Source organism: Engystomops pustulosus, chromosome 1 (assembly GCF_040894005.1).
Source record: "Engystomops pustulosus chromosome 1, aEngPut4.maternal, whole genome shotgun sequence".
NCBI lineage: Eukaryota > Metazoa > Chordata > Amphibia > Anura > Leptodactylidae > Engystomops > Engystomops pustulosus.
In genome coordinates, this window is record NC_092411.1 from 28,370,460 (window position 1) to 28,397,065 (window position 26,606).

At 42.4% G+C, this 26,606-nt stretch overlaps 3 protein-coding genes across 14 annotated transcripts in view; 2 read left to right on the top strand and 1 right to left on the bottom strand.

Moving 5' to 3' along the window:
- Positions 1 to 21,815, top strand: part of CCL28 (C-C motif chemokine ligand 28) — a 156,378-nt gene extending 134,563 nt beyond the window's left edge. Inside the window, exon 4 of the transcript XR_011853216.1 lies at positions 21,509 to 21,815. The gene's annotated coding sequence lies outside the window, so the exon portion shown is untranslated. The remainder of the gene's footprint in view (positions 1 to 21,508) is intronic.
- On the bottom strand, positions 542 to 12,712 carry ZNF131 (zinc finger protein 131). 4 transcript variants are annotated; one of them, XM_072136554.1, is made up of 8 exons: positions 12,525 to 12,543; positions 10,519 to 10,657; positions 9,674 to 9,775; positions 8,049 to 8,193; positions 7,158 to 7,512; positions 6,833 to 7,055; positions 4,529 to 4,659; positions 542 to 2,017 (listed from the first exon to the last, which is right to left on the bottom strand). In XM_072136554.1, exons 1-8 carry the CDS (start codon positions 12,525 to 12,527, stop codon positions 1,361 to 1,363), a joined length of 1,755 nt encoding a protein of 584 aa, XP_071992655.1. In that variant the 5' UTR covers positions 12,528 to 12,543; the 3' UTR covers positions 542 to 1,360. The 4 variants fall into 4 exon arrangements, with proteins under 4 accessions (XP_071992655.1, XP_071992638.1, XP_071992627.1 ...); XM_072136537.1 differs by lacking the exon at positions 12,525 to 12,543 and adding an exon at positions 12,571 to 12,712 and having other exon boundaries at positions 6,833 to 7,512; XM_072136526.1 differs by having other exon boundaries at positions 6,833 to 7,512.
- On the top strand, positions 12,224 to 25,695 carry LOC140118528 (uncharacterized). 9 transcript variants are annotated; one of them, XM_072136577.1, is made up of 6 exons: positions 12,702 to 12,841; positions 15,623 to 15,652; positions 16,100 to 16,241; positions 21,874 to 22,027; positions 24,244 to 24,524; positions 24,630 to 25,695. In XM_072136577.1, exons 3-6 carry the CDS (start codon positions 16,167 to 16,169, stop codon positions 24,777 to 24,779), a joined length of 660 nt encoding a protein of 219 aa, XP_071992678.1. In that variant the 5' UTR covers positions 12,702 to 12,841; positions 15,623 to 15,652; positions 16,100 to 16,166; the 3' UTR covers positions 24,780 to 25,695. The 9 variants fall into 9 exon arrangements, with proteins under 9 accessions (XP_071992686.1, XP_071992721.1, XP_071992678.1 ...); XM_072136585.1 differs by lacking the exons at positions 12,702 to 12,841; positions 15,623 to 15,652 and adding an exon at positions 12,224 to 12,356; XM_072136610.1 differs by lacking the exon at positions 21,874 to 22,027.
- The last annotated feature ends 911 nt before the right edge of the window (positions 25,696 to 26,606 follow it).

A 26,606-nucleotide genomic window follows, 5' to 3' on the forward strand; every position in this document is an offset into this window, starting at 1 on the left:
CCCAAAATTTGGTGGGTGACTATTTGGGGCTCGTAAAAGCTGACAAACAGGGGTGTCCCTTTGTACTAGACCCCTCACCACAGCCCTTTAATTAATAAATAACTACAGATACATTATTACTACCATTTTATCACATGGTTACCGATTTCCCACCATAGTTCGAGCCTGCTGGTGTAATGGCTTGGTAGAGGGCGAAATATGGCACATCAGGTTGTAAGGAAACCTCCCGGTCAGGGAGATAAATCTATCAACTGCCTGAACAAGAAAACATTTCCAGCAAATAAAGAGACAATCAGATTATAAGCGCTATGAGAGATGATTGGCTGGCATTTTCCTGTGGTTTTTCCCATTTGTAATACTTATGTCATGTCTACAAGCAATGCAGGTCCCAAATTAAAGGGGCATTTCCATTTCAGCAAATTAATGTTGTACAATAGAAAGTTATACCATCTTCCAATATACTTTCTGTATTTATTCTTCACTGTTCTCTAGATCTCTGCTTGCTGTCATTCTATAGGAAGCTTCTTTATTTACTTCTAGTGGAGAGAAATCTGAGCATGGTCACACAGGTGCACTTCTCATTATGTTATAGATCGTTATCAGAGCTGTGTGATATAACGAGCCGCGCACCTGTGTGACCATGGGCAGATTTCTCTCCACTAGAAGTAAATATAAAAGCTTCCTATACAATGACAGCAAGCAGAGATCTAGAGAACAGTAAGGAATTGATACAGAAAGTATATTGGAAACATGAATAACTTTTCATTATACAAACAATAACATTTATTTGCTGAAATGGGAACAACCCTTTAAGGAGACGCTTCTATCTCAAGTCACTGATGTGACTGGAGAGAAGTTTCCTATACTTCCATTGAATTCACACGTACATCTCCATGCACTGCAGCCACGTTACTTGGCATAAGGGGTCAGGGAACCCTCAGTGTTAGTAGGAAGGGAATGCACCTTTAAAGCCACCTTTGTACTGCCATACAAGTCAGGAAAAGAATCAGGTCAGAAGAAAATGACTTCTGAGGAGAAACAAAACATTGGGTAATATCCATATCATTGAGTAATCTTTTCATAAGTGGAAACTCCAAGGACTGGTAGATGGAAAAATTATCCAGGATTATAATAACTCTGCTTTCTCACCGGAAGATACCACACCCGCCCATGGTTTGCATCTAGTATTGCAGCAAATGATGTGAATGTGGATGCAATACCATCACCAACCTATAAAAAGGGGTGGCACTAGTTTTAGGATAAGGCAGCCATATTTTTCTAATCCTGGATACGCCCTTTTAAATGCTGTAAAAAACCCTCCGCTGAGCACAAGCGAGTGTAACATGTAAGCCACAATGTCCTATTCAGCTGTGGCTTCTATGTGTGTCATTTCAATCTGTCTTATCTGTAGGTTGTCGGATCCCGTGTGGACAATCTGATGAAGTTCGGCCACCTCTGCTTGGCAGGATTGTTCCTCAATAGTATGTTCAATGTGTTGAATATGGGACTCATCCAAAATTTGAGCCTCCACTTCTTCCATGTGTATCTGGTTGACATGTTCAACATGCACTTCCTCCACATGGACCTCAGTCCCCGGGTCTATTTCGAGGTGCTCCACCTCAATGTGACCCATATGTACCTGTGCCTGGAGATCCAGTATGTGTGCACCTTTCACTTGGTTCACCTCTAAAAGATCTTGGTGCAGGTGACCAACTGTGAGTTGAGGGGGATCAACCTGAACTTGAATGACTTGATCTACCGGCACCACGTGGACTTGATCCACCTGCTCCACATACGCCATTGAAGACACGGCCTCCGTTTCGGTTTGTTCGGATGGAAGAACGACCTCTGTCACTATTCTCTCGGAGATATTATGAATGTCGCGGAGGTGCTTCCTGAGCTCGGTGCCTTGCATAAACCACACATCGCATAGCGTGCAGTGGTTGGGTTTCTCACCGGTATGGAGAACCAAGTGGTCTTTAAACTGGTCCCAGCAATTAAAGACACTATCACACACCTAGGAAGAACGAAATGGAGAATTATACAAAGATACTTTACCCGTGACTCCTAACCATCATAGGATATGATCATCTATCATAACACATAACTTATTATAGGTTTCTACAATACTCTGCGGGTACATTACAGTTTCTGCATTTTAAACAAAATCAACCATCAAAATCCATCATGATAAAGCAGAGACATTACTCATACATCCAGGCACCGTGACTGTGGCAATCGTCTTATATTTGTTATCCATGGCCTCCTTCCTTCTAAAAATACACTTTTATACTTTCACCAGGTTGTACCCCACTAAACTAATAGTCCACTCAGGGTGGGCATGAAAAAGAAAAAATAGAATTCCATCTTTTATGTGGAATCTCATCTGTTTATCTAGAAGTCATGGAAAATATGGCTCTTCGCTGCAAGTTTAGTGGTTGTAGGGGTAGTATTAACCCCTTAACGCTCTGCGCCGTAGCTCTACGGCGCAGAGGTATAAGGGATGTATGAAGAGGGCTCACGGGCTGAGTCCTCTTCATACAAAGGTGGGGGTTTTTGCATATTGCACAAAACCCCCACCGCTGCTTGCACCGATCGCGGCTATTAACCCCTTCAACGCCGCCGGCAAAGTCGCCGGCGGCGTTTAAAAGACGGCAGCGCCCGCGCGCCGCCGTCTTTTAAACGCCGCTGGCGACTTTTTTCCGATCGCCACGCCCCTGAACGTCATCGGGGGGCGGCGATCGGTTGCCATGGTAGCCTCGTGTCTTCTTTTGACACGAGGCTATCTGGCAGCTGCAGATTCGTTACAATGAGCCAGTGGCTCATTGTAATGAATGTGCTGCAAAAATGCCATATATTGCAATACAGAAGTATTGCAGTATATGGTAGGAGCGATCTGACCATCTAGGGTTAATGTACCCTAGATGGTCTAAAAGATAGTGAAAAAAAAATTAAAAAAAAAGTTTAAAAAATAAAAAAAATTAATAAAATATTAAAAGTTCAAATCACCCCCCCTTTCCCTAGAACGGATATAAAACATAATAAACAGTAAAAATCACAAACATATTAGGTATCGCCGCGTCCCAAAATGCCCGATCTATCAAAATATTAAAACGGTTACAGGCGGCGGTGACCTCCGAGGCGGGAAATGGCGCCCAAATGTCCGAAATGCGACTTTTACACCTTTTTACATAACATAAAAAATGAAATAAAAAATGATCAAAATGTCGCACAGACCTCAAAATGGTAGCAATGAAAACGTCGCCTCATTTCGCAAAAAATGACCCCTCACACATCTCTGTGCGCCAAAGTATGAAAAAGTTATTAGCGTCAGAAGATGGCAAAAATTTTTTTTTCTTTTTTGTACACATTCGTTTAATTTTTGAAAATGTATTAAAACACAATAAAACCTATATAAATTTGGTATCACCGCGATCGCACCAAACCAAAGAATAAAGTAGGCGTATTATTTGGAGCGAAGAGTGAAAGTCGTAAAAACTGAGCCCACAAGAACGTGACGTGCGTTTTTTTTTCAATTTTTCCTCATTTGGAATTTTTTTTCAGCTTCGCAGTACACGGCATGTTAAAATAAATAACATTTCGGGAAATTAAAATTTGTTACGCACAAAATAAGCCCTCACACAGGTCTGTACACGGAAAAATGAAAAAGTTATGGATTTTTGAAGTTGGAGAGCGAGAAAAGAGCCGGAAAACCCTCCGTCCTTAAGGGGTTAATTTCAGACGCCCCCCCATCTTCTGTAGTACATGGAATAAAGCTTTTTTTTTAAAGATAAGAATCTGATCTTTCAGGTCACATCGAGCTTACGGTTCTGTAAACTATAGACCTACAGACAGACCGTAACAAAAGCTAGATCTTAATCTGCATTTTCAACTATTTAGCCGTCTGTCTACAGTTCTGTAGCCCCCAATGCCATAACTCATTCTCATCTTTAATATGACACCAGCAGCAGGTTTCTAGTTGCAATAGAACAAAAAGATGAGGGGGTCTGACGTGACACTAAATTAGACTCATCTAATGTACATAGGGAGGTGAGGAGAGTCATGTTTGACCGACTTTGGATGAGATTTTTCATAAGTAAATAGGGGAGATTTCACAAAAAAGAGGGAATTCTAAAAAGGACATTTCATTCCCTCAGATGGGCAGTAGTTTATGTAGGGAAAAATTTGGCGACAGGTTCTCTTTAAGTTATTGAGGTTGAAGGCTATGGGAGGTGTTACCAGAGCCCTGCTGCTGTTTCAGACTGTGCAAGAGCACTTCTCCCTCCCTCTGTGTGAGATTACAGCATGGAGGGCCTCTGGTATCGGCCCCCAGAGCCCTTCTGGCTGATTACCAACATTTAAAAAGTAGATTTTAGAAGGAAAAAGAAGAAGATGACCACAGTCACGGTTCCTGGATCTATAAGTAAGTGTCCCTGGTTTGTCATGGATTTTGATTTAAAAGTGATGTGAAATAGGCCTGAGAGATTCAATGGTTGTGAAAAAGAAAGTTCAGCTATCAGTTATTTACCTGACATTCATAGAGTTTCTTCCTTCCCTTCTTTGCACCGACTCCATACTGACAAGCTGTAAGGTGACATTTCAGGGTGCTGTTCCTAGCAAAATGCTCATGACAGTTTGGACATTCAAAAGGTTTTTCACCTAAATGTAAAAAATTGACACAAATTACACACAAAGTTCTTACCATTTTATCTGTGACGTACATAATTACAGAGAAATATCAGAAAAGAAGTAGCAAAAAATTATTTGTTGCACAGTTTCCCTGCATTCATGTGGATTGCTTACCACCATACATTGGTTTTGGTGAAAGCCGTTACGAAATCTACCACATGGATGCAGTACCAAACTCACTTACATGCTAGTGTGTGTCCCCCGAAACCGGTTCCGTTTTTTTTTAAGTCACAGAAGCCCCTTCTGGCTCTGTCTTCTGCTAATTCTTCAGGTAGGTTGATGTCTCCGATTTTCTGGCTGGGAATAATTAGCAGAAGATGGACCAAAGAGGGGCTTTCAGCAATATATACTGAAGACCCTGAGGGCTACAAAACAAGGACTTTGGAAGATAAAGAAAGAACGGATCCTGTTTCCCGGGACACACAACAGTGTATAAAATTATACAAAGCACAATTACAGACTTCATGCTTGTAAATGGTTGGTAGGGGTAGGGAAGGGGCATATCCACTGTTTGAAACAGGGTCATGTATCAACATTACTATATCCCACAGGAACGCCAAAAATCATCCATAAGCTGTGAATACCCTTTAGACATACGCTGCTTAGGCTAAAAGTGAACTCCTTACGTTCGATCTTACAGAAACTCAAATTTAAAGGGGTTTTCCCGAGGTTAAAAATCTTGGCTGCTTTCTAAAACTCTCCCTCCCTGACCACGGGTAGCCCGTCATACAGCAGTTACGTTACATTCATCTCTCTACAGCTGAGCTGCAAAACCAACCATATACCATGGTCAGGTGGGGCACTGTTCTTTGAAGAAAGTAGCCACGCTTTTAAACCCCTGGACAGCCCCTTTAAAGGACACCTGTCATCAGGTCTGTGTCACTTGTCCTGTCACCTCCCACTCATGAATAAGCTGGACAGCTTGAATATGCTAAGGACTCATTGGACATTTCACAGGTCATTTGCATACAGCTTTAGGACCTCATTGCTTAGGGTTACAGGCATATAGAGGGACAATGAAGGGATAGAGGCAATGCTTTCTAATGGCAGTTTATGAAAATATATTTAGTTTAGGGGGGTTATCTTGCCTGACGGCTTCTCTTTAAGGTATGGGCAGCAGCTATCTGACTGATACCTTTTCCCTGCATCTTGGATATGGAAGGCGGAACCTATATACATTCGTTTGTCTGCCAGTCTCATCAGCAGGCAATCATCCAATGTGTATTGTTGGCTATATGCAAAACTAGTTATAAGTGTTGTTTTAAGATCATTTAGGGCTCCCTAATCAATAACATACCATAAGGGCAGGAAAACCTGTAGATATATTGGCTATTCAGTTCTTAAAGGGAAACTTCCAGTAGATTTTATCCCACTAAACTACCACAGGAAGGGTATAAAATGTCCTTTCTAAATGCCCTCATGTGAAATTTCACACTAACCTATAGAAATCCATAGTCAGGCAAGTATGACTCTTCTCACCTAATTTTGACATCAGAAGAGTCACGTTTAATGGTTGCACCTAGAAACATGCTTTTTGGTTCATACTGAAATATAAGAATCTCATTTTTCAGAAAACATCAAGCTTATGGTTCTTTGAGCTAAAGAACTGGACAGAGGCAGAAACTGGAACTTAATCTGCAGCTGGCATTTCCAAAAGTATTTAGCTGCCTCTATCTCTGGTTCTGTAACTCACAAAACCTTATGGCCTGACGTAATCTGAAAGCTTTGATCCTTATATTTAAGGACACAAAAAACATGTTTCTATGTTCAATAGAACAGAAGATAGGGGCTTCTGAAAATATGCTACCGCTGTAACCACTAGACTTGACTCATGTGAAAATTGAATTTGGGGGAGATATATACACACACACACACACACACACACACACACACACACACACACACACACACACACACACACACACACACACACACACACACACACACACACACACACACACACACATATGAGATTTCACTTAAAAGAGGGAATTCTAGAAGGGACATTTCATACCCCCCTGAGGGGACTGGTCTTCTATTGGGGTCAAACCTGGTGAAAGGTTCTCTTTCAACAAACCATTGTGCAGTGGTTGCTGCCCCCTGCTGGCCCTCGCAGTGCATGAGGATGTACGGGCCACGTTACCTGTGTGCTTCCTTAGGTGTTCTTTGAAATGTCCAAAATGATCAAACTGTTTATCGCAGTACTGACAAACGTGGATTTTTTTGCCCGGTTTGGACCTCTTGCTGGCGCTGCTTTCTTCCAGGTGAAAACAGGTGAGGTGCTGCTTCCATGCGATCTCGCGCACGTAACTTTTATTGCATATTTCACACTTATAATTGTCGGCCGAGTGTGATTTCATGTGTTCCTTTAAATGGTAAAACAATTTAAATGAACGATTACATTTCTGACAATGGAACATGTTGTTGACATGTGACAGATGAACTTCCATTATTTCAATGCCTTCTACCTGTTTGCCCGCTGCATCGCTATCGTTGGCGCTGTCTTCTTGCAGCTGCCTTTTTCTTTCGCCTTGGCGATACTTGCTGGTAATGTCCGCTAGAAGTGCCAGGGCAGAGTCGTCCGATGTGGCTGTACTCTGAATGTATTTCACAGACTGTTCTGGGGAGGTCACCGCTTCCAGAGTCTCCATGTTGTCCTCTAGTTCTATTGTTCCTTCGGTTATTTCTACCTCAATCTCCACGGGTTCTCCCTCAGATGTTGGCATAGTCTCTGTGATGACATTGCTGGATTCAGAAATTTTCCATTTTTTTATGGTTTCTTCTTCTTGCGGCTTTTCTTCGACTATTACAGTCTCTTTGCTCCTAACAAACATAAAACAGACTCAATGGATGTTCAAAGGCATGAAATAGATTGTTAGACTGATATCTTTCCAAGAGACCATCTGACTCCTCACACACTTACAATCTGCCAGGGATTGAGGCAAGCTGGATAGTAAACCATTAGATGTAAGGGGTGGTAACATGTTTCCAAGTTATGCTCTATTCACAGGATAATGGATTAATGATGGTCTGACTGCTGAGCACCCAGCAATCAGGAGAACAGGACCCCGAGCAATCCAAACACTGAGTTCTAGAGATACCAGAGCGTTGTGCTAAGCAATTTCCAACACTCCCATGCTATCGGTTAAGGGGCAGGACACATGCTTGTCCTCCTACTCCACCCATTAGTCAGAATGGGTGAGCCCCCTGCTGATCAGATTGTTATCTCCTACTCACAGGATAGCAGGCCCACCATTCCAACAATAACCTAAAGTGTGTGGAACTCCCTCTAGCCATTATACTTGTGTTTTACATAAGACAAACTACAACACTAAAACCATCTGCAAAAATGTTCATACCTAAACTCCAGAGCTTTGATAGCCTCGTGCATCTGAAGATACTCGGCCGCCTTGTAGATGTCGCTGGCCTCCTCTTCCCCTTGTAGCATCAGTTTTGCAGTGTATGTAAATTCTATTAAGTGACGGAAGGCAGCATTACTTACTCCTGTGTTTAAGGGGAAAGAAAACACAGATTTAGATGTAAAGTGATATCTACAAGTCCTGGTAGAGGAGATGCAGCGCTTGACGTGGATTTTACAAAAAGCAAATTGTGTAGATGCTGCGCATCACTTTTTAGGGCAGTGGGCTCAGACCATAGAACAGAGCTGGGGATAGTGATCCCTGAATAACTGCAGCTCAGTTTCCATTTAAGCATTTAGGTGCCGAGCTGCAGTAACCCAGTTGGTGAGGTTCCTATCCGAACCACCACCGATCTAATATTGATGACTTACAATCTGGATGGAACATCAATATCAAAAATAGTAGAAAACCTGTTAAAGTATCTATAATTTCAATGTTTTGCAGGCAACTGATTTTATAGTCGGCCAAAACATAAAAACAAGTTGCAATGATCTCTAGTATAGAAAGAGGCACATTTTTTAAAAGATTGTTGCCTCTGTATACTTTACAACAAACTGCTGTATATGTTGCTTTACTCTTGTAATATTAAACGCCGATGAACTTGCTGATTATGTAGAATTTCACTAAAATTTGACCAAAGAGTATTCAGCAGTAAAAAGCATTACTGGAGTGTGGTGAATTTGTGCAGCGAGATATCGCTACATACTAAAGAGAAAAGCTTGTTAAAACCTACTGCACTTGTGAAGTAGATCAGTGGCCAATCCTATAGCAGAAAGATAGAATATGCCTCGACTTTATGATCTATAAGGCCTCCTGGAAGGATAAGGACACTTCACTGGTCTAGTCAGTCCCACTTAAAGAACATTCACCTTTAAAATCAGGCACGCATAATACCAAAGACAATTAATGATAAGTAACCTTCTTATATTTGTTATCTATGGCTTCCTTCCAAAATCAACTTGTGAAATTATGACAATGGGTTAGAAGGGCTTCTGGGGTGTTACCAGAGCTCACCTGTGTGGTAGCTTCACAGGCTGTTTCCCCCTCTGCTCTTTCAGCATCACCCCTACCTGCTGTAATCTCACAGCAGAGGGAGTTTCAGCACACAGCGGGAGGGGGAAGTGCACCCATACAATGTAACAGCCTGTGAATCTGCCGCACGAAGAGGCGCTGGTAACATCCCAGGAGCCCTTCTGGCTCATTAACATAATTTCACAAGTGAGGTTATGTATCAGGCAGAGGTAAGGGGAGACCATGTAACAACTGCCAAAGCTACAACATTGAGGGGGTCTTGGAATGCCCAACAGCCATTCAGGCTCATTGGCATAATTTTATAAGCAGATTTTTGAAGGAAGGAGGCCCTGGATAACAAATATAATGTTTATGGATCTCAGTAAGTGCCCCTGGTATACTGGATTTTAATGGTATATTTCCTCTGTTCATTCTTAAGATTAGGCCCTAAATGATCACAAAGCATCAGCACATCCTAGTCCAACACAATGACTTCATTGATTAAATAAACCATTATCATAGTGCACAGTGTCATGATAATTGTATAGAAATACCTTCTATTTCCACCAAGGGCTCTTCTGTGAAATCCTGAAAGAATTTGTAGAAAAAATGGCTACAGGCGGCCAGGACGGCTTTGTGAGCTTTGAACTGGTGCCCTGAAAATAAAAGTACCGGTAATGTTAATAAACTGGCGTTTCTGTATTCACATGTTAAGGGATAAAAATTTGATCTGCGAGGGTCCTACTGTCGAGACCCCAAACAGAACAGTGATCAGGTATAAACCCAAGAACTGTTCTCAGCAAGTTCTAACACACCCATACTATTATATTGAGGGTCAGGATGAATGCTCGAACACACATTATTGAGAATGAGACCCTTGTCCTCCAGATATCTGAGGGTCCCAGCTGTCTGATCCTCACCAAGCATATTGTTCAGCTTCTAATTCATACAGCAAATTAAAGGGTATCAAGATACGGACCCCTATCTATCTGACATTGATGGCAGTCAATGGGACTGATGGAGAAAGAGTACAGTCCATCTCCGGGACCCCATGGAGAATGAATAAAGCACCAGGATCCATGCTTCAGCTGTTGCCCTATTCATATGGGAGGGTATTGGACCCCCATATCAAAAATTCTGTAAATCCCCTCTACTAGGGTCCACAACCTGTCTGTTATTATAGAAGAGTGACTTCTGAGCATGAGAATATGTACACATTTACAGCAATCATACAGCTCTGAGCTACAGCTTTACAGTATTATTCTCACCAATTCTAAAAAAAAAAAAGTTGGGGCAACAACAAAACTGGCCAAAATCATGACTCCCACAGGGACCTACACCCACTTATTTTATCAGATCTTTTGATGGAATAGGTAAAATCCTGCTGTCATACACTTACCATCCACAATCAGGGTGATGTCAGTGAACTGGTCGTGTTCCCGCTGCTCATTTAATCTGTCCATCATAACTTTATAGTGATGCGGAAATTCCTGAATGCAGCCCATCGTCTCCTCAGCTTCCATACCGGAACAGCAAGTCTGAAAAGCAGAGGCGAGTTAACGTAACATCCAAATATCACACATATAATAACCAGCCGGGGATGGATCCATCATAAGACAAAAACAAATGGATCCTATCAAGTCAAGTTTACGTCGCCAGACTGTATTATCCCAGATTTTCAAAGGACTCTAGGACAAAAACGCCTAAATGAGCCTCCCAAACAGCTAAAATATATAGCTAAAAACAGTTTCAGAAAATCTCTGGGTTCTACCCATAACCAAAACTATCAGCTTATGTATGGGCTCGGGTGCAAAACTTTAGCAAGACTTCTGAACAGTCTTATGTGCGTGGTGCGTGTGATTGAGAGCTAGCCAGCCGTGCACTGGTGTTTACGCGTTGCACCTGTAGGGCCAAGTAACAGGCGGACTGCGCATGTGGGGAAGTCTGAAACTGGAGTAGCGCTGGGGGCAGTGTTTTGATTGGTGGGTTCAAGCGCGAGCAGCCGTGAGGAGGTGGGCAGGGCTTGAGTGGATTGGAAAGCCGTCCGGCTCCTTGATAAATGAACGACAAGAATAATAAAAGTTGTTTTTAATCACATAACAGCAACGCAGAGTAACAGGATAAGAAGAATTGCAATGCAGTGTTCTCCAAGGTAATGTCCGGGGTTTATTTAGCGGAGGTGACAGGATCCCTTTAAGGCATGTTCACACTAAGAGGAAAACCTTCAGGATTTTTTGTGTGCAGTTTTTGGTGTGAATCACTGAACCAGGATCTGCGCTGTCATTAAACACAAACATGATTTTTCCACAGATATCTCTGCAACGTATATTACCATATTTTTCGGACTATAAGACGCACAAAAAGTTTTTTCTCAGAAATCAAAAGGTGCGCCTTATAGTCCAGTGCGCCTTATATATGAACCGTACTTACAGACAACAGCTGCCTTGAACTGTGCACAGGTCTGCCACCTGCTGGTCATTCATGCTTATAATCAGGTGCGCCTTATATATGAACCCAGACGTTTTAGCAGGCATTTATTGATGGTACGCCTTATAATCTGGTGCGCTTTATAGTCCGAAAAATATTGTACAATTCCTAGGACCATGTTCACACCTTGTGCTTCAACTAAGACCTAGATGCTTGTATTACTACCAAAATGTGTTCTTCCTTACACATAATTTAGGTCGAAACATTTCTTTACTTTCCCTGATGCACTTGCATTCAGTATCAAATCACAATTTAAATGCAAGGTGTGAACGCAGCCTTAGGGTAGGCCCCTCCATCTCAGACACCTTTGGGCACAGCAATTGTTGGCTAAACCATACAGGGAAGGGGAGAGCAGGGTTATCTTCTATAATAGATCACCTCCAGCAGGTGTATGGCAAAGCCATGTTCACACAGTGCAGATTACCAGTCACAATCTGCTCTGCACCTGATTGGCTCCTGTCTGCTGGATCTGATACTATTACACATGTATCCAAATTACAGGAGCAGCTTCCCATAGTATCATCACTGTCACTGCGAATCCACCCACGTGATACCAAGCGCCACGCCCCGCTAGTTTCCTATTGGCTGCCTGCAGACCGTCACACTGCGCTTTTCACCAATCACAGCTACGACTCAACAACCGGAAGGCCTAACATTACCGCCCTTCTCCTGCTCCCCCAAATCATGCCGGGGACTCCTGCGGATTAGCGGGGACACAGCGCCCCCTGCGCTCAGCACACGCCGCTTAGGGTAGTGACATCTTGCCTGCGGTACCGCGCCGCGGAGTCCCTCTATTCACCCCATCCATCTCAGTGTCGGCGCCAGTCGTTATTACGTCATCAAAACGCGCATTAAAAATCTCCCCCTCACACGCTGCGCTCCTCTCCCCGGCCCAGGGCATGAGAGGAACCCGACTACCATAATCCGCGGCGGCTCCGCTGGGCACCGGCCTCCCGCTACTCACCGGCACTAGTCAGACTGGCTGCCCGCGGCCTCCTCCTAGCGTCTATGGATGGCTGTGGGGAGAGGGCGGGCGACTCGCCTTCCCGGCGGCCCCCGCACAGGAAGTGACGTCATGACAGCTGCTAACCTGGCGGGAAATCCTGAGGAGTATGAAGAGAAGGCGGGCGAGGGGCATAACCCTGCACTACAACTCCCAGCATGGCCTCACATCTTCTGCTGCTCGCACGGCATGATGGAGTTATGGTTTCACAGGAATAAGATAAAAGCTGCGTGTATGTCATGGAGGAGGGGGCAAAGCTCTACAGCTGCTACATCCTTTAGGTTGCATTTACGCACGTGTTAGCGCTTTGTTAACATGGCATTGATGCATGTGTTTGTAAATGCAATGTTCACGGCAATTAGGCAAATCTCTTCATCTGCTGTGAAACACGTGCGTTAACAGAAACTAAATGCAATGTGTGAACACGCCCTCCGACCGGTTTCCCCACGTGGCGTTTTCGTTAAGTGGGAGGGGGTTTCGCCAAAACGCATATGCGTTTCAGGCTGAACCCCTCCCATTTGCATTTTGTACGCATTTAAAAATGCAACGAAAGCGGCACATGGAGAAATGGGCCTCAGGGCGTGTTCACACGTTCCACTATCGTCGCGTTCATAACGCGCCGCTAGCGCACAGTGGGCGGAGCTCGGGCCGATCGCATAAGCGTTTCCCTCGAAACGCATGCGATTAATAACCCGATCGCATGCGTTTCTCTGGAAACGCATATGCGATCGCCCCAAACTCCGCCCCCCTGTGCGCTAGCGTTGCGTTATGAACGAGGCGCTAGCGGAACGTGTGAACGCGTCGCGGTTTGATTGTGTTTCAAACGCAATGCGTGAACGCACCCTGAGGCCGGCGGCACACGTTGCGTTTTGAACCCCTTTTTGGGGCCATTTTTAAGGGGTCCGTTAAAACCGCATGCGTTTTTGACCGGTTTTACCAATTATCTGAATTAAAACTGGTCAAAAACGCACATGTTTTTTAACTGCTTAAAAACGGGTCCAAATCACCATGTGTGCCACCGGCCTTAGGATGCTGTCACATGGTGCATCATTTGTGCTTTTTTTTGCACGTTTACCATGCATTTGGCTAGTTTGAATCCTGTATTAATATTTTCACAGCTGGTTTAGCTTCCATAAATGAAGAAAAACAGATTCAAACCAGCCAAACGCAACCAGTAAACATTCTAAAACGGACTAAGGGTGCGTTCACACGTTCCGTTAGCGTTCCTAATGTGGCGTTAGTGCACAGGGGACTTGGGGCGATCGCATTTGCGTTTCCAGAGAAATACATATGCGATCGACCCAAACTAGAAAGAATATAGATAAAATATAGTCGGTAATATTTAAAGGGGTTTTCCCATGAAAGAAAGTTCTCACATCTCAATCCCCTAGCGATGTTAACACAGTAAAGAACATTTAACCTTTTACAATTTTACTCAGTTGTATTGCTGTTTTAGCTGCTATCACACCCTATGGTGCTCAGTGTATAATTCCAGGGTGTGGGCGGGGCCTCTAAGCACACACATTACTGCATTATCCATCTAGCTCTGTGGGGTGACAATGTGGTTAGATTATCAGGGTAGAGGTGTATATGCACTTTCATCTGGCTTCTGACATTGTACTGACACATAGAGGGATGAGACGGATCAGAGATGCATGAGATGCCTATTGCACACACAGCACTGCTACATCTCACAGATATGTGCCTGCCTCCCCCTTGCCCCGCATCACTTATCTCCTTGTAGTTTGCAGCCTCTCTCTCCTCACCATGTGCTGACAGACTATGAATCCTTTGAGCACCAGGCGGAGGGCGGGGCTAAAGCCACATAGCATAGACAGACCGAAATCTCAGCTCCATTATATCATCCAAGATGGCTGCCGACCCTAAGAGAAGTAAAAGGGTCGTGTCTAGGGGAAACTGAAATTGTGTACAGCTGGACTGATAGAGACAGGATGGACTATATGTGAAATGCTGCATTTTTGCTAATAACAGTAAATTAGAGAATGTGTTATTTTCTTATGCTGAGTACATATAAGAAACTTGTCTTTGTGGGAATACCCCTTTAATATTTCTGTCCGAGCGCCAGTTTCTATTCTGCTAGAACATTTATCTCTTGGCCTACTTTCTGACACTTTTCAGCAATCAAAAAAATGGAAAGGATAGATATTGATTTTGTCAGTGTTTCTAGACCACGGAAACCACGCCCCTTTTCAGTGCGGGCGATGTGGAAAATAATATTTTTGGGCGCCGACCACTAATAAATGGGTCAGAAAGGAGAAAAGGCGATGGGAGCGCCTGCAAGCCTGCATTTTTGGTAGGTTCGCCATACCACGGGTGTCAAACACAAATCCTGTGGGCCAAACCCGGCCTGTCACTCTCTGAGTGTATTTGCCTTTCCCGCCCCCTGAAGCAGCAGCAGCAGTCGTCCTATGTGTGGTGTCTGTAGGTGGCTCTGAAGACCGCAAACACGATGTGGTAACATCATTGTATCTGCTCTCTTCAGAGCCGAGGACAGATGCCACCAAGAGGAGAACTGCTGCTTCTTTAGGGGAGCTGGGAAACGAGAGTTGTTTTTTTACCCACTGCTTAAAGAAGTTGTTAGGGGTAATATATAAGAGGGCTACAGACAGGGGCCATTTCAAGGGAGAGGGGTTAATGCCTCTTTTTCCTTTATAATCCCCCCCCCCCTTTTCTTTGGCTCCAAAGTATAAAAACTAAGCATACAGCAATGGCTTGACAGGCTGATCCAAAAAATATATTTATCTTTTTTATAACACAGTAGATTGAATATTGGGTCCCATTTACAAATAGTGGAACAATACGGATGAGTTATATACATCAATTGTATAGTCAAAATGTAATCAGTCATTCATATACAATTTTTTAAAAAAAGCATCATTTTAATTTGGACAATATTAATAACTGCTTTATTATCCCATGGTTATAATTCTTTAAGTAAAATTAAATACTTAATTCCTTAAAAGATCACAGTTCTTTTTTTATTCTTTTATAGAGTTGATGTTGAAAAAACAAAGAAAAAAATGTAAGCATTTAGAAACACTATGGGGCACATTTACTTACCCGGTCCAGTCGCGATCCCACGGCGCATTGTCCGACGAGGATTCGGGTCTGCCAGGATTCACTAAGGTCGTGCGCCCCATATCCACCAGGTGTCGCTGCTGCGCGGAGGTCCGCCGGAGTTCACCATCTTCTTCCTGGTGCATGTGAGTGCTGATCTTGCGATGTTTTTTAAATTCTGCGGTTTTTCCGAATCCGTCAGGTTGTCTGACAGCCACGCTCCCCCATTTCTGTTGCGTGAAAGCCGCCGCCGATGTGCCAAAATCCCGGGGGAATTCAGTGCAAACCGGAAATATTCAGGAAACCCGCCGAAAGTGCCCGATTCGGACCCTTAGTAAATGAGACCCTATGTATCTTTTCATAATCAATTTCAAAAATCAAATGCAAAAAAATCTTCTCCATACCACTGTAGGTTACAGAACACCCCATGCTCTGGGAATTGAAAAATAAACATCGTGTACATAGAGAGAAGCGCAATTATGCATGGTTACAAATCTGCAAGGAAATGGAGCCTAAATGGGAATCTTTTACAAACCAGGAAAGATTGCGCATTGGTAAGTGTTTTTTATTTTAGAACAGTTTAATCATTTTTTTTGTTATATTTAATTAAAACAATCATCCTGTAAATAAAAAAGACATTAAAGGAAACCTACCACCACGAATCTACCTATAAAGGTAGATCGGGTGGTAGGTGAATCAATGGGACGTGAGGATAGCCCTTTTAAGGGCTAATCCTCGCAGCCCCGCACTTTTTTTGGAAACTTTTATTACCCTAATATGTAAATTTTGTAATGCGGCTACTGAGGCGTGGAGTAGCCGCATCTGAGGTTACACGAGGCGGCTACTCCACGCCCCGGTAGCCACTTTACCCCTCCTACTCACCATCTTCAGCGCGCAGCAGCTGAAGATGGTGAGTGGATGCAGAGGGAGCGCTCTCCCTCTGCTAACAATCGGCACCATGCCGACTGAATCGGAGGCACCCTGCATTGATTGCAGGGTGCCTATTAGCTTCTGGGGCATTGTAACCCCTTAGACACCGCGGTCACACACAGACCGCGGTGTCTTAGTGTATGCAGAGGGAGCGCGCTCCCTCTGCCAACGATCGGCTGAATGCCGAATGAATGAGGCACCCTGCATAGATCGCAGGGTGCCAATGTCTAACAGGGGGCTTCAGCCACATTTTAACCCCTTAGACACCGCGGTCATACACAGACCGCGGTGTCTTAGTGGATGCAGAGGGAGCGCACTCCCTCTGCTAACGATCGGCACCCTGCATGGATCGCAGGGTGCTGATATACATTTTATTTTAGATGCAGAGGGAGAACAATCCCTCTGCTAACTACCAGCACCCTGCCATATGGATCGCAGGGTGCTGACATCACTGAATATTCTATTGAAATAAGGGAGACCAATGAAATTGGTCTCCGACCATGTGACCACTGTGAAAACCAATCACAGTGGTCACAGCAACTTGTTGCTTTCCAGAGTTCTGTCTCTCCTCACAGTTGTTACTTTCTCTGAGGAGAGAGAGAAGCGGATACAGCGACAGAAGAAAGTCACCCCAAAACAGACACATATTCCCCCTTTTTTGTTAGCTAACTAGTGCTACAGTTAGGTTAGGGTTAGGGTTAAAAGTAGGGTTAGGGTTACAAGTAGGGTTAGGGTTACAGGTAGGGTTAGGGTTACAGGTAGAGTTAGGGTTACAGGTAGGGTTACAGTTAGGGTTACGCTTACAGTTAGCACTCCTAACTGTAACTTTAACCCTAACCTTAACTGTAACCTTTACCCTAACCGTAACCTTAGCTGAAACCCTAATCCTTGCTGAAACCCTAATCCTTGCTGAAACCCTAATCCTTGCTGAAACCCTAATCCTTGCTGAAACCCTAATCCTTGCTGAAACCCTAATCCTTGTTGAAACCCTAGCTGAAACCCTAACCCTAGCTGTAACCCAACCCTAGTTGTAACCCCAACCCTAGCTTTGTCCTTACTGTTGCATTTTGTTGGCTGTTTTTTGTGTAGTGTTACACTACTTGTTTTTTCGGTGTTTTTTACGTGTAATTTTTTGGTTTAAAAAATACAAAAAACTAAAAAAAGAAAAACTAAAAAAAAATATATAGTTAGGTAGTGTCATAAGTGTCATTTTTTCCGTTCTTGTGAGTGCAGTTTTTTTGTGTGTAGTTACATATCAGTTTTTTTTGTGACAAAAAGTTTTACTACACGTGTACTATGGCTCGTCAAAGGTACACGGTGGAGCAAGCATACGCCATGTTATATTCAGACTCTGAGAGCGACACAGAAACGGCGTCTGAGGTGGAAATGCTTTTTAGCAGTGACAGTGATGACAGTGATGCACTCTCTCTAACTGCTAGCGCCACTGTAGCATCCACAAGCACAGGGCGTGTTGGAGGAGAGCCGCAAAACACAGATCGCTCTTCACAATATATGGAGTGGCTACCCACCGAGTCCTTTTCCCCTAATATCCCTGATTTTACATCCACACCAGGGATAAATATAAATGTAGAAAATTTTACCCCCCTAGAATTTTACAAAACGTTTATAACGGACGAAGTTTTGGAGCATATTGTCATCCAAACGAATCTTTATGCTCGGCAGTTCCTGACCGAAAATCCAGCTTCCTCCTATGCAAGAAACTGGACCCCCACAAGGATTGAAGAAATCAGAAAATTGTTGTGGCTCATTCTGAATATGGGTTTGGTAAAAAAGCCCTCAATTCGATCTTACTGGGCAACAAACCCCACACATGCAACACCAATTTTTTCTGCGGTAATGCCCAGAAGTAGATTTGAGGTGCTTATGCGCTTTCTCCACTTCAACGATAACCAGCAGGCCCCCCTTTCCAGTGATCCTGGCCGTGATCGCTTGTTTAAAATACATCCCCTTATAACTTTTCTGGAGGAGTCATTTAAGTCGGCGTACATCCCAGAAAAAAATGTGGCGGTAGACGAATCCCTTATGAGTTATAAGGGTAGGTTCTCATTTCGCCAGTTTATCCCATCCAAAAGGGCGAAATATGGAATAAAGGTGTATAAGTTATGTGAAAGCGGTACTGGGTACACCTTTGCCTTCCGCGTATATGAAGGCAAAGACCGCGATATAAACCCCCCCAGGATGCCCCAGTGACATAGGTTGTAGCGGAAAAATCGTATCGGACTTGATGCGGCCTCTGTTAAATAAGGGGTATCATCTATACACTGATAATTTTTACACCAGTGTCCCCTTGTACAAGCACCTGCATTCTGCTGCTACAGGGGCTTGTGGAACTATCAGGAAAAATAGAAGGGGCTTGCCGCAAGAGCTTTTGAGAACGCGCCTAAGAAGAGGGGAATCAAGCGGTCTTTGCAGTGAAAACATCCTTGCAATTAAATATAATGACCGCAAGGATGTCTTTCTCCTGTCCACCCTCCACCCAGACACAAAAGTGACAGTGAGAGAACGTGGTTCCACCTCTGATAAAGAAAAGCCGGTCTGCGTCACAGAATACAATAAACATATGGGGGCGGTCGATTTGGCTGATCAGGCGCTACAGCCATACCTGGTGCAAAGAAAATCACGCACCTGGTACAAAAAGGTTGCTATCTACTTGATGCAAGTGGCTGCATATAATTCTTTTGTGCTGTATAAAAAATCTAACGGTCAGGATTCTTTTTTTAAATTTCTAGAAAATGTGGTTGAGAACCTTTTATTTCAGTCTCCTGAGCCCACTGTCAGCCATGAGCCAGAAGACGTCCGACGTCTTGTGGAGCGTCATTTTATGCACCCTGTGCCAACAACCCCGCATAAGAAATATCCACAAAAGCGTTGTAGAGTATGCAGCAAGAATGGCATACGAAGGGAGACGCGATTTTATTGCCCTTCCTGCCCCTCTAATCCAGGTCTCTGCAACTATCCCTGCTTTGAAGTTTTCCACACTGTCCCACATTATTAAAAAATGTTTAATCACCGTTTACTTTTAGGGAGAGTTAAAGTTTTTTGGGTGCATTGGCAAATTTGAATTGTGGCAGAAATTTATCATTTTTAAAAAATTCCAAATATCCCTTATACCCCTTGATGAATACTATATGTGCACGGCATGCTGTGCACTGAAATTGTGCCATTACAGAAACATTTTTAATGTGCATAATTTCTTTCACATTGATTTTTGAAAAGCACATATTCAGTAAAATTAACTACACCTCTTGATAAAATTACACAAGGGTGTAGTTTTAATAACGTGGTCATTCAATGGGGAATTTATTTTTTTAAATTTCGTCTCCCAGCCTTTGCAATAGCTTTTTTGGGGAAAAAAATGTTTCTTTCCTTTTTGTAGTCTAATTCTGCAAAAAATGCTCAGTATACCCATTTATAAATTCATTTGGGGTTATAGTTTGCAAAATGGGGTCACTTGTTTGGGGGTTCCGCTGTCCTGGCATTCCAGGGGCTCTCCAAATGCCGCATAGCGCCTGATAACAATTCCAGCCAAATGTGCTTCTGAAACTCAAAGGGCGCTCTATTCATTTCAACCCCCGCCATGTTCCCCTACAGCTTTTTAGGGTCACACATATAGTATTAATATATTTAAAAAAATTGGGTAACAAACTTTGTTGTCCATGTTCTAATTTAACCTTTTGTGAGTTTGTAAATTTTGGGGGTAAATGAAAAGGTTGTTAAAAAATTTTGAAATTTCTAAATTTTATTACTATTGGGTTTTAACTTTTGTGAAATACTTAAAGGGTTAACAAACATTCTACATGCTTTTTTAATAGTTTAAGATGTGCAGTTTTGAAAAACCTTAGATTTTTGGGAAATTTCTGATATTTGGGCATTACAAATCACTTTCACAACTGCATTGTTCCCTATAAAAATGGCTTTTGAAATTTTATTAAGAATGTGGAAAATTTCTGTTCACCTTACATCCCTTCTAACAACCTCATAGGTTAAATGGATAGTTGAAAAAGATAAGCCAACATAAAGCAGACATATGATAAATGTTAATAACTTAATTACTTGGGGGGTATGAATATTTGTTTGAAAAGCAGAAAAATTCACACTTTGAAAATAGCATTTTTTTCCAAATTTTCACCAAATTCACTCTGTTTTCATAAATAAATGTAAAATATAACGCTCATTTTTTTTTATGAACAGAAAGTTAAATGTGTCATGAAAAAACAATATCAAAATCACCTTGGTAAATTAAAGTGTTCCGAAGTTATTATCATCTAAAGTGATGCATGTCAGATTTGTAAAATAGAGCCTGGTCATTGAGCTGAAAACAAGTGTCGGTGATAAGGGGTTAAAATTGTGCAATTTAGCAAAAAAAAAAAACTGAAAAAAAAAATTAATATTCAGATGCATGTACAATTCAAAAGATTCCAAAATGTCTCTGTTTATCCAAAAACCTCCAATTAATAGGCATTCATATAAAAGTAGAAATCATACAAGTAAACTGTGTCAATTGGCAAATGATGTGGTTCCCCAAAAAATTTCACGGTAGACTACATGAAAAAAACAAAACAAAAAAAACACCTTTAATTGTAGATTTCATACAAAGCAAAACATTTGAAAATTACACTCATGTTTAAACAGTTAATCAAAATAAACTTTTACTGATTTATATTTAACCCACAAAGTAATTATGTATTTTGTAAAAATAAAACAAAGCCATCCAGAAACACATGGGTGTAAATCGAAGAATTTAGTAAGCTCTTTGTAATGTGACTTTGAATTTTCCTCCATGAATAGATTTTAAACGTGACAAATTTCATTTCCTATACATATAATATTACAGGCAGTCCTCGGGTTACATACAAGATAGGGTCTGAAGGTTTGTTCTTAAGTTGAATTTGTATGTAAGTCGGAACTGTATATTTTATCATTGTAATCCCAGTCAGAACTTTTTTGGTCTCTGTGACAATTGGATTTTAAAAATGTTGGGTTGTCATAAGAATCAATATTGACAATAAAGCTTCATTACAGACACCTGTGATAACTGTTATAACTGTTTATTGAAGCCCAAGGCTAAAGTACAATAAATTGCCAATATCCAGAGGTCCGTTTGTAACTAGGGGTTGTATGTAAGTCCGGTGTTCTTAAGTAGGGGACCGCCTGTATAAGTGAACTTGATTACTGCATGATTCAAGCAAAAAAAATAATCTGATATTAAAACATAGAATTTATTTAAATAACTAGAAGAAGATATACGCAAGCGATGGAGATACATGCGTGATCGATTTATCCGCGACCATGCGCAACAAGAAAAAAGTGGATCATCTCCATCAAAGAAGAGGAAAAATGAACATTACGATGAATTACTATTTCTGGTGGAATCAAGGACCTTTCGACCGTAAGTATTTCTGGCAAAATTTTGGAAATCAAAATAAAATACATACATAAACATTATGTATAATTTAAAACCGTGAACAACTAATGGGAAAACTTTTCCAAGCCCCCCCAAAAAATAAACAATTTGCACCATGGATGGCCGCCATACCGTAGCATGCCACGCAACGGCTGGTGGCGGAAAAAGGAGGAGAAGAGCGCCATTCTTCCACACCGATCTGTATACTACAGGGGGCTGGCTGGATAGTACAGTAGGATGGCTTGCTGGATACTACAGCAACCTGGCCATATACTACATGGGCTTAGCTGTTCGTATACTACAGGGGCCAGAATGGCTGTATACTACATGGGGCTGGCAATTTGTATGACTATATACTACTCTGGGCTTTTTGGCTGTATACTACTGGGGGCAGGCTCACTGTATACTACAGGGGACAGGCTGGCTGTATTCTGCATGGGCCAAACTGGCTATATACTATATGGGCTTAACTGATTGTATACTTTGGTGGCCAGGCTGCGTGTATCCTACTGGAAGCTGGGTGACTATATACCACTGTGGGTTTTTTGGCTGTATATTACAGGGGGGTAGCAGGCTATATACTACAGTGGGTTTACTGGCTATATAGGGGGGGTTGGCAGGGACCAAAGCATTTTCAACCGTCGGCTTTTTTAAGAGTGTATAGGTTTACCCAGTTTTTGATCTTAAAATAAGGGGGCCTCGGCTTATACTCGGGTCGGCTTATACTCGAGTATGTACGATGCATTTCTTCAAATCTGACACCACATGAATAATGCCAGTGGCAGGCAGTGCAAATGCATGCATGCAGGATTGTCAACAATTTCAATAAAATATTTCCTATAGTTTGTGATTGAAAACAAAACATTCCCAGGGTAGAACGCTGAGACTTCTGGTGCTTCTGGTGGTGCTATCAGCGTTCTCCAACCTCTGGCACATCTCCACGCAAACTCCACCTTTTGTCCATTACCAGCGGTCTCTGGTGCGCGCTCCGGGCAGTGGCTGCTAAGACGTTGCGCTGTTTAGGGGTTGTGTTGCTGGGAGTTGTGGTACCTCTGCATGGTACCAACAATTGTGCTTGGTTATTCTTCACCATGAGAGGTTAATTCCCTGAACTTGTCCAGCTCCTATCAGGTTCTGGAGGTGGGGTTCTGGCTGCATAAATTGCAGCTTCACTAGTCACCTGTGCCAGTGTCTGAAATCCCTTCATCACTTGCTCCTTGCTATAGGTTTGACTTGTTATGTGTTCAGAATTGTTGTGATCTCGGCTAATTTTAGGCGTGGATTTTGCTTTTGACGTACCCTCTCTTTGTGACTCTAGTTTACTACTCTTCTGTGTTTTATGTTTGTCAGTCTGCTCGTGTTTTTCCCTTCCCGCACTCATCTAGTGTATTCTGAGTCTTCAAGTAGTCGCCACACAGTTTAGGTCGGAGGGGACCGAGGGAGGGATAGAGGTTGGGGCAAGCTCCGGGCACACTATCCCCTGTCTTCTGTGTTACCCAACCCTAACAGGTAGATCCAGATACAAGGTTCCTCTAATGCACAGCTGTAGAGCCCTTCTTAGGGCTAATTCTTCAGTTTTCAAAAAAATTACTAAACTTGCATTTGGGAAGCATGTAACAGAGGATGCAGGGGAGTGGAGTACTCGGAGCAGAGGCTACACCACCCAGCTACTCCATGTCTCATCAGCCATTGCATTCCACCTAGTGTGTGATCTTCAGTGCCCAGCTCCTGTTAGCTGCAAGCACTAGTCTGTGAAACAAAGTTTGGCACATTTGCATAAACTGGCTTCCAATCACAGAATGCGCAACACGCGGACTGGGTTCTGCACATGCACAGAACCCAGGTTTGCAGACCATGGTGCACAGTAAGCACGAGCTGCGCACTGAAGATCTCAGACTAGATGCAACGCAAGTTGATTACAGGTTGTAGAGTAGCCCTGCCATCTAGCCTCAACTTTGGGGACTCCTTGGACCGCTAACTTTTTTTGAATTTTTCAGAATTTTCAAAATTTAAGCAAACAAAAGTATGTGGGCCCCTGAAGAATCAGGCTGAAAAAGGGCTTGACAACTGTACATTTGAGGAGCCTTACCCCGGATATACCACTACTGGTCAATCCTTGGTGGTAGGTTTCCTTGAAGTCACAGCGGCTCTAATGTATTTACATTCTATACATTTTTAAGTGACTATACTTTTAATTTTAGGACCCAAGGCAATATTCAACCATCTACTTCAAACCCCCAAATTGAAGACGAGCCAGGCATTTTCCACTCTTTGTCCATCATTTTCGAGTCCTGGTCCATCACGGCCTACTGCTGAAGAGGAAGATTGCACTTTCTTTCCAGTACTGTCTGACTCGCCAATACAAGAGGCAGAACCATTGGAACGTCCACCTAGGCATACAAACCGCAAACGTGCCTGTACAACAAACAAAATGTTCCTGAGTTTGATAATGCCACCCTCGCTTTTCTCCAAAGAGTCTCAGGTGAAGATAATTTTGACGGTTTTGGTAGAGCAGCAGCAGCGGGATGTAGGAATTTGCAGGAGGATAAGCAAAATGTATTTATGGGTTTTGTTTTAACATTTGCAGGAATATTACGAAAAAGTGTGGAAACACCCACAGTTGAAGCACTTCTTTAATCTGTGCGATCGCTACTGCCACCAATGCACCACTCTCTTACACTTACAGGCCAACCACAACAACAACGGCAAGGTGCGCAAACGTTGCCTCCACAAATGAAGTCTATCTCAATGCACAGTGGTGTTAGATACAACCCGCATAATTATTACCGTGCGAGAGAACCCTCCTTACTGCAGCTTCTGCAGGATAATTCTGATAATTGGAGCAATGAGCAAACTTCTAATCCCCATTTAACCACGGTAACTGCTTTTCCACCATCCAATTTTGGCAGACCACCAGATTCAGCAACTCAAGATTAACGTTAATCTACTATTTTTTACAATTGAGCTGCACTTTGTTTAAAGAGGACCTGTCACCTAAAATTAAGCAAAGCAAGCTCCTAGTACTTGAGCAAACGCCGCCGTGTTAGTAGGATAGCGTTACCTGAAACCTCCGGTAACGCTATCAAACACTGCGGCGGGGTACAATGTAATCATCAGACCGATCGCAAAGCTGTCCGATGTATTCATGAGGGGGCGGGGTTGGAGCGCGGTTAGGGGCGGTGACTGCCGCATGACGCGCAGTAGTCACCACCGGCCTATGGAGCGAGCGGGGCGGTCCAGGGAAGAGGCAGCCCCTCATGAATACATCGAAGCACTTTGTGAGCAGTGCGATTATTACACTGTACCCCGCCGCAGTGTTAGATAGCGTTACCGGAGGCTTCTGCAGCGTTTGTTCAAGCACTAGTAAGCAGCTCCTAGTGCCGAAAGTTTAGGTGACAGGTCCTCTTTAAGTTCACTTTAAAATGTTTTGGAAACCAATTTTTATTTAGTCCACAAACCTTATAAAACATTCTACTCAAATTACTTTGAAACAGAATGTGTTGGCAAAAATTTAAATAGCATTTTATTACTTGATCACTACCTTAAACTTGTTTTGTCCCTTAACATTTTTGGATGGTTAAAAATTGTGCCTTCCAAATGGAAATACAATGAGTGTACTGTTGTTTGGCAATTAAACAAAATCTGCTCCAAAATAGCCTACGATGTATTCCTTGTCGTAATAAATATTTACTTTTAATATTGTTTACACGTTTGTTCAAAGGACATTTTCAAAATGGGAATATTACATTAGGGCAGATTGATACACTTCTAAAAATAGGCCCATAATGTGGAAGGAATTAGTTATTAGCATTTAACAGACATTTAATGTTGTAGACTTGAAAAATTTAATGTTGTAGCCGGAGAAAAAAAATGCAAAAAACTTTCCGAAAAAAGATCATTTTTAATTAATACCTTTAAAAAAATGCTCTACAAAATGTTAAAAAATGTTCCTCACTCTAAAATAAGCCCACTAAAAAGATCAACTCTTCTCGCAAAAAATAAGCCCCTAACCAGATTTGTCAGCTGAAAAATAAAAAAGTTATGCATATGAAAAGATGGTGATGCTAAAATGAACAAAATTTTCTCCAAATTAGTTTTTATTCAGTACAATTGAATAAAATACACACATATTTGGTATCACTGCGTCCGTAACAAAAAAGCTCAAAAAAAGGATCATTTTTAATTAATACTCTATAAAAATGCTCTAAAAAGTAATTTAAAAAATGTTATGCACTCTAAAATAAGACCACTAAAAAGAACAATCCTTCTCGCAAAAATTAAGCCCTTAAACAGATTTGTGAGGCAAAAATAAAAAAATTATGCATATGAAAGACGGTGATGCTAAAATTAACAACATTTTTGCCAAATTACCGTATATACTCGTGTATAAGCCGAGTTTTTCAGCAAAAAATGTGCTGAAAAACCTCGCCTCGGCTTATACACGAGTCAATGATAAAAAAAAAATCAATACTCACCCTCCGGTGTCCCCAATGTTCGTCGCGCCTCCCCATGTCTCCTTCTGTCTTCTATTATCTCTAGCCGGCAGAGTCGCGTCCATGCGATC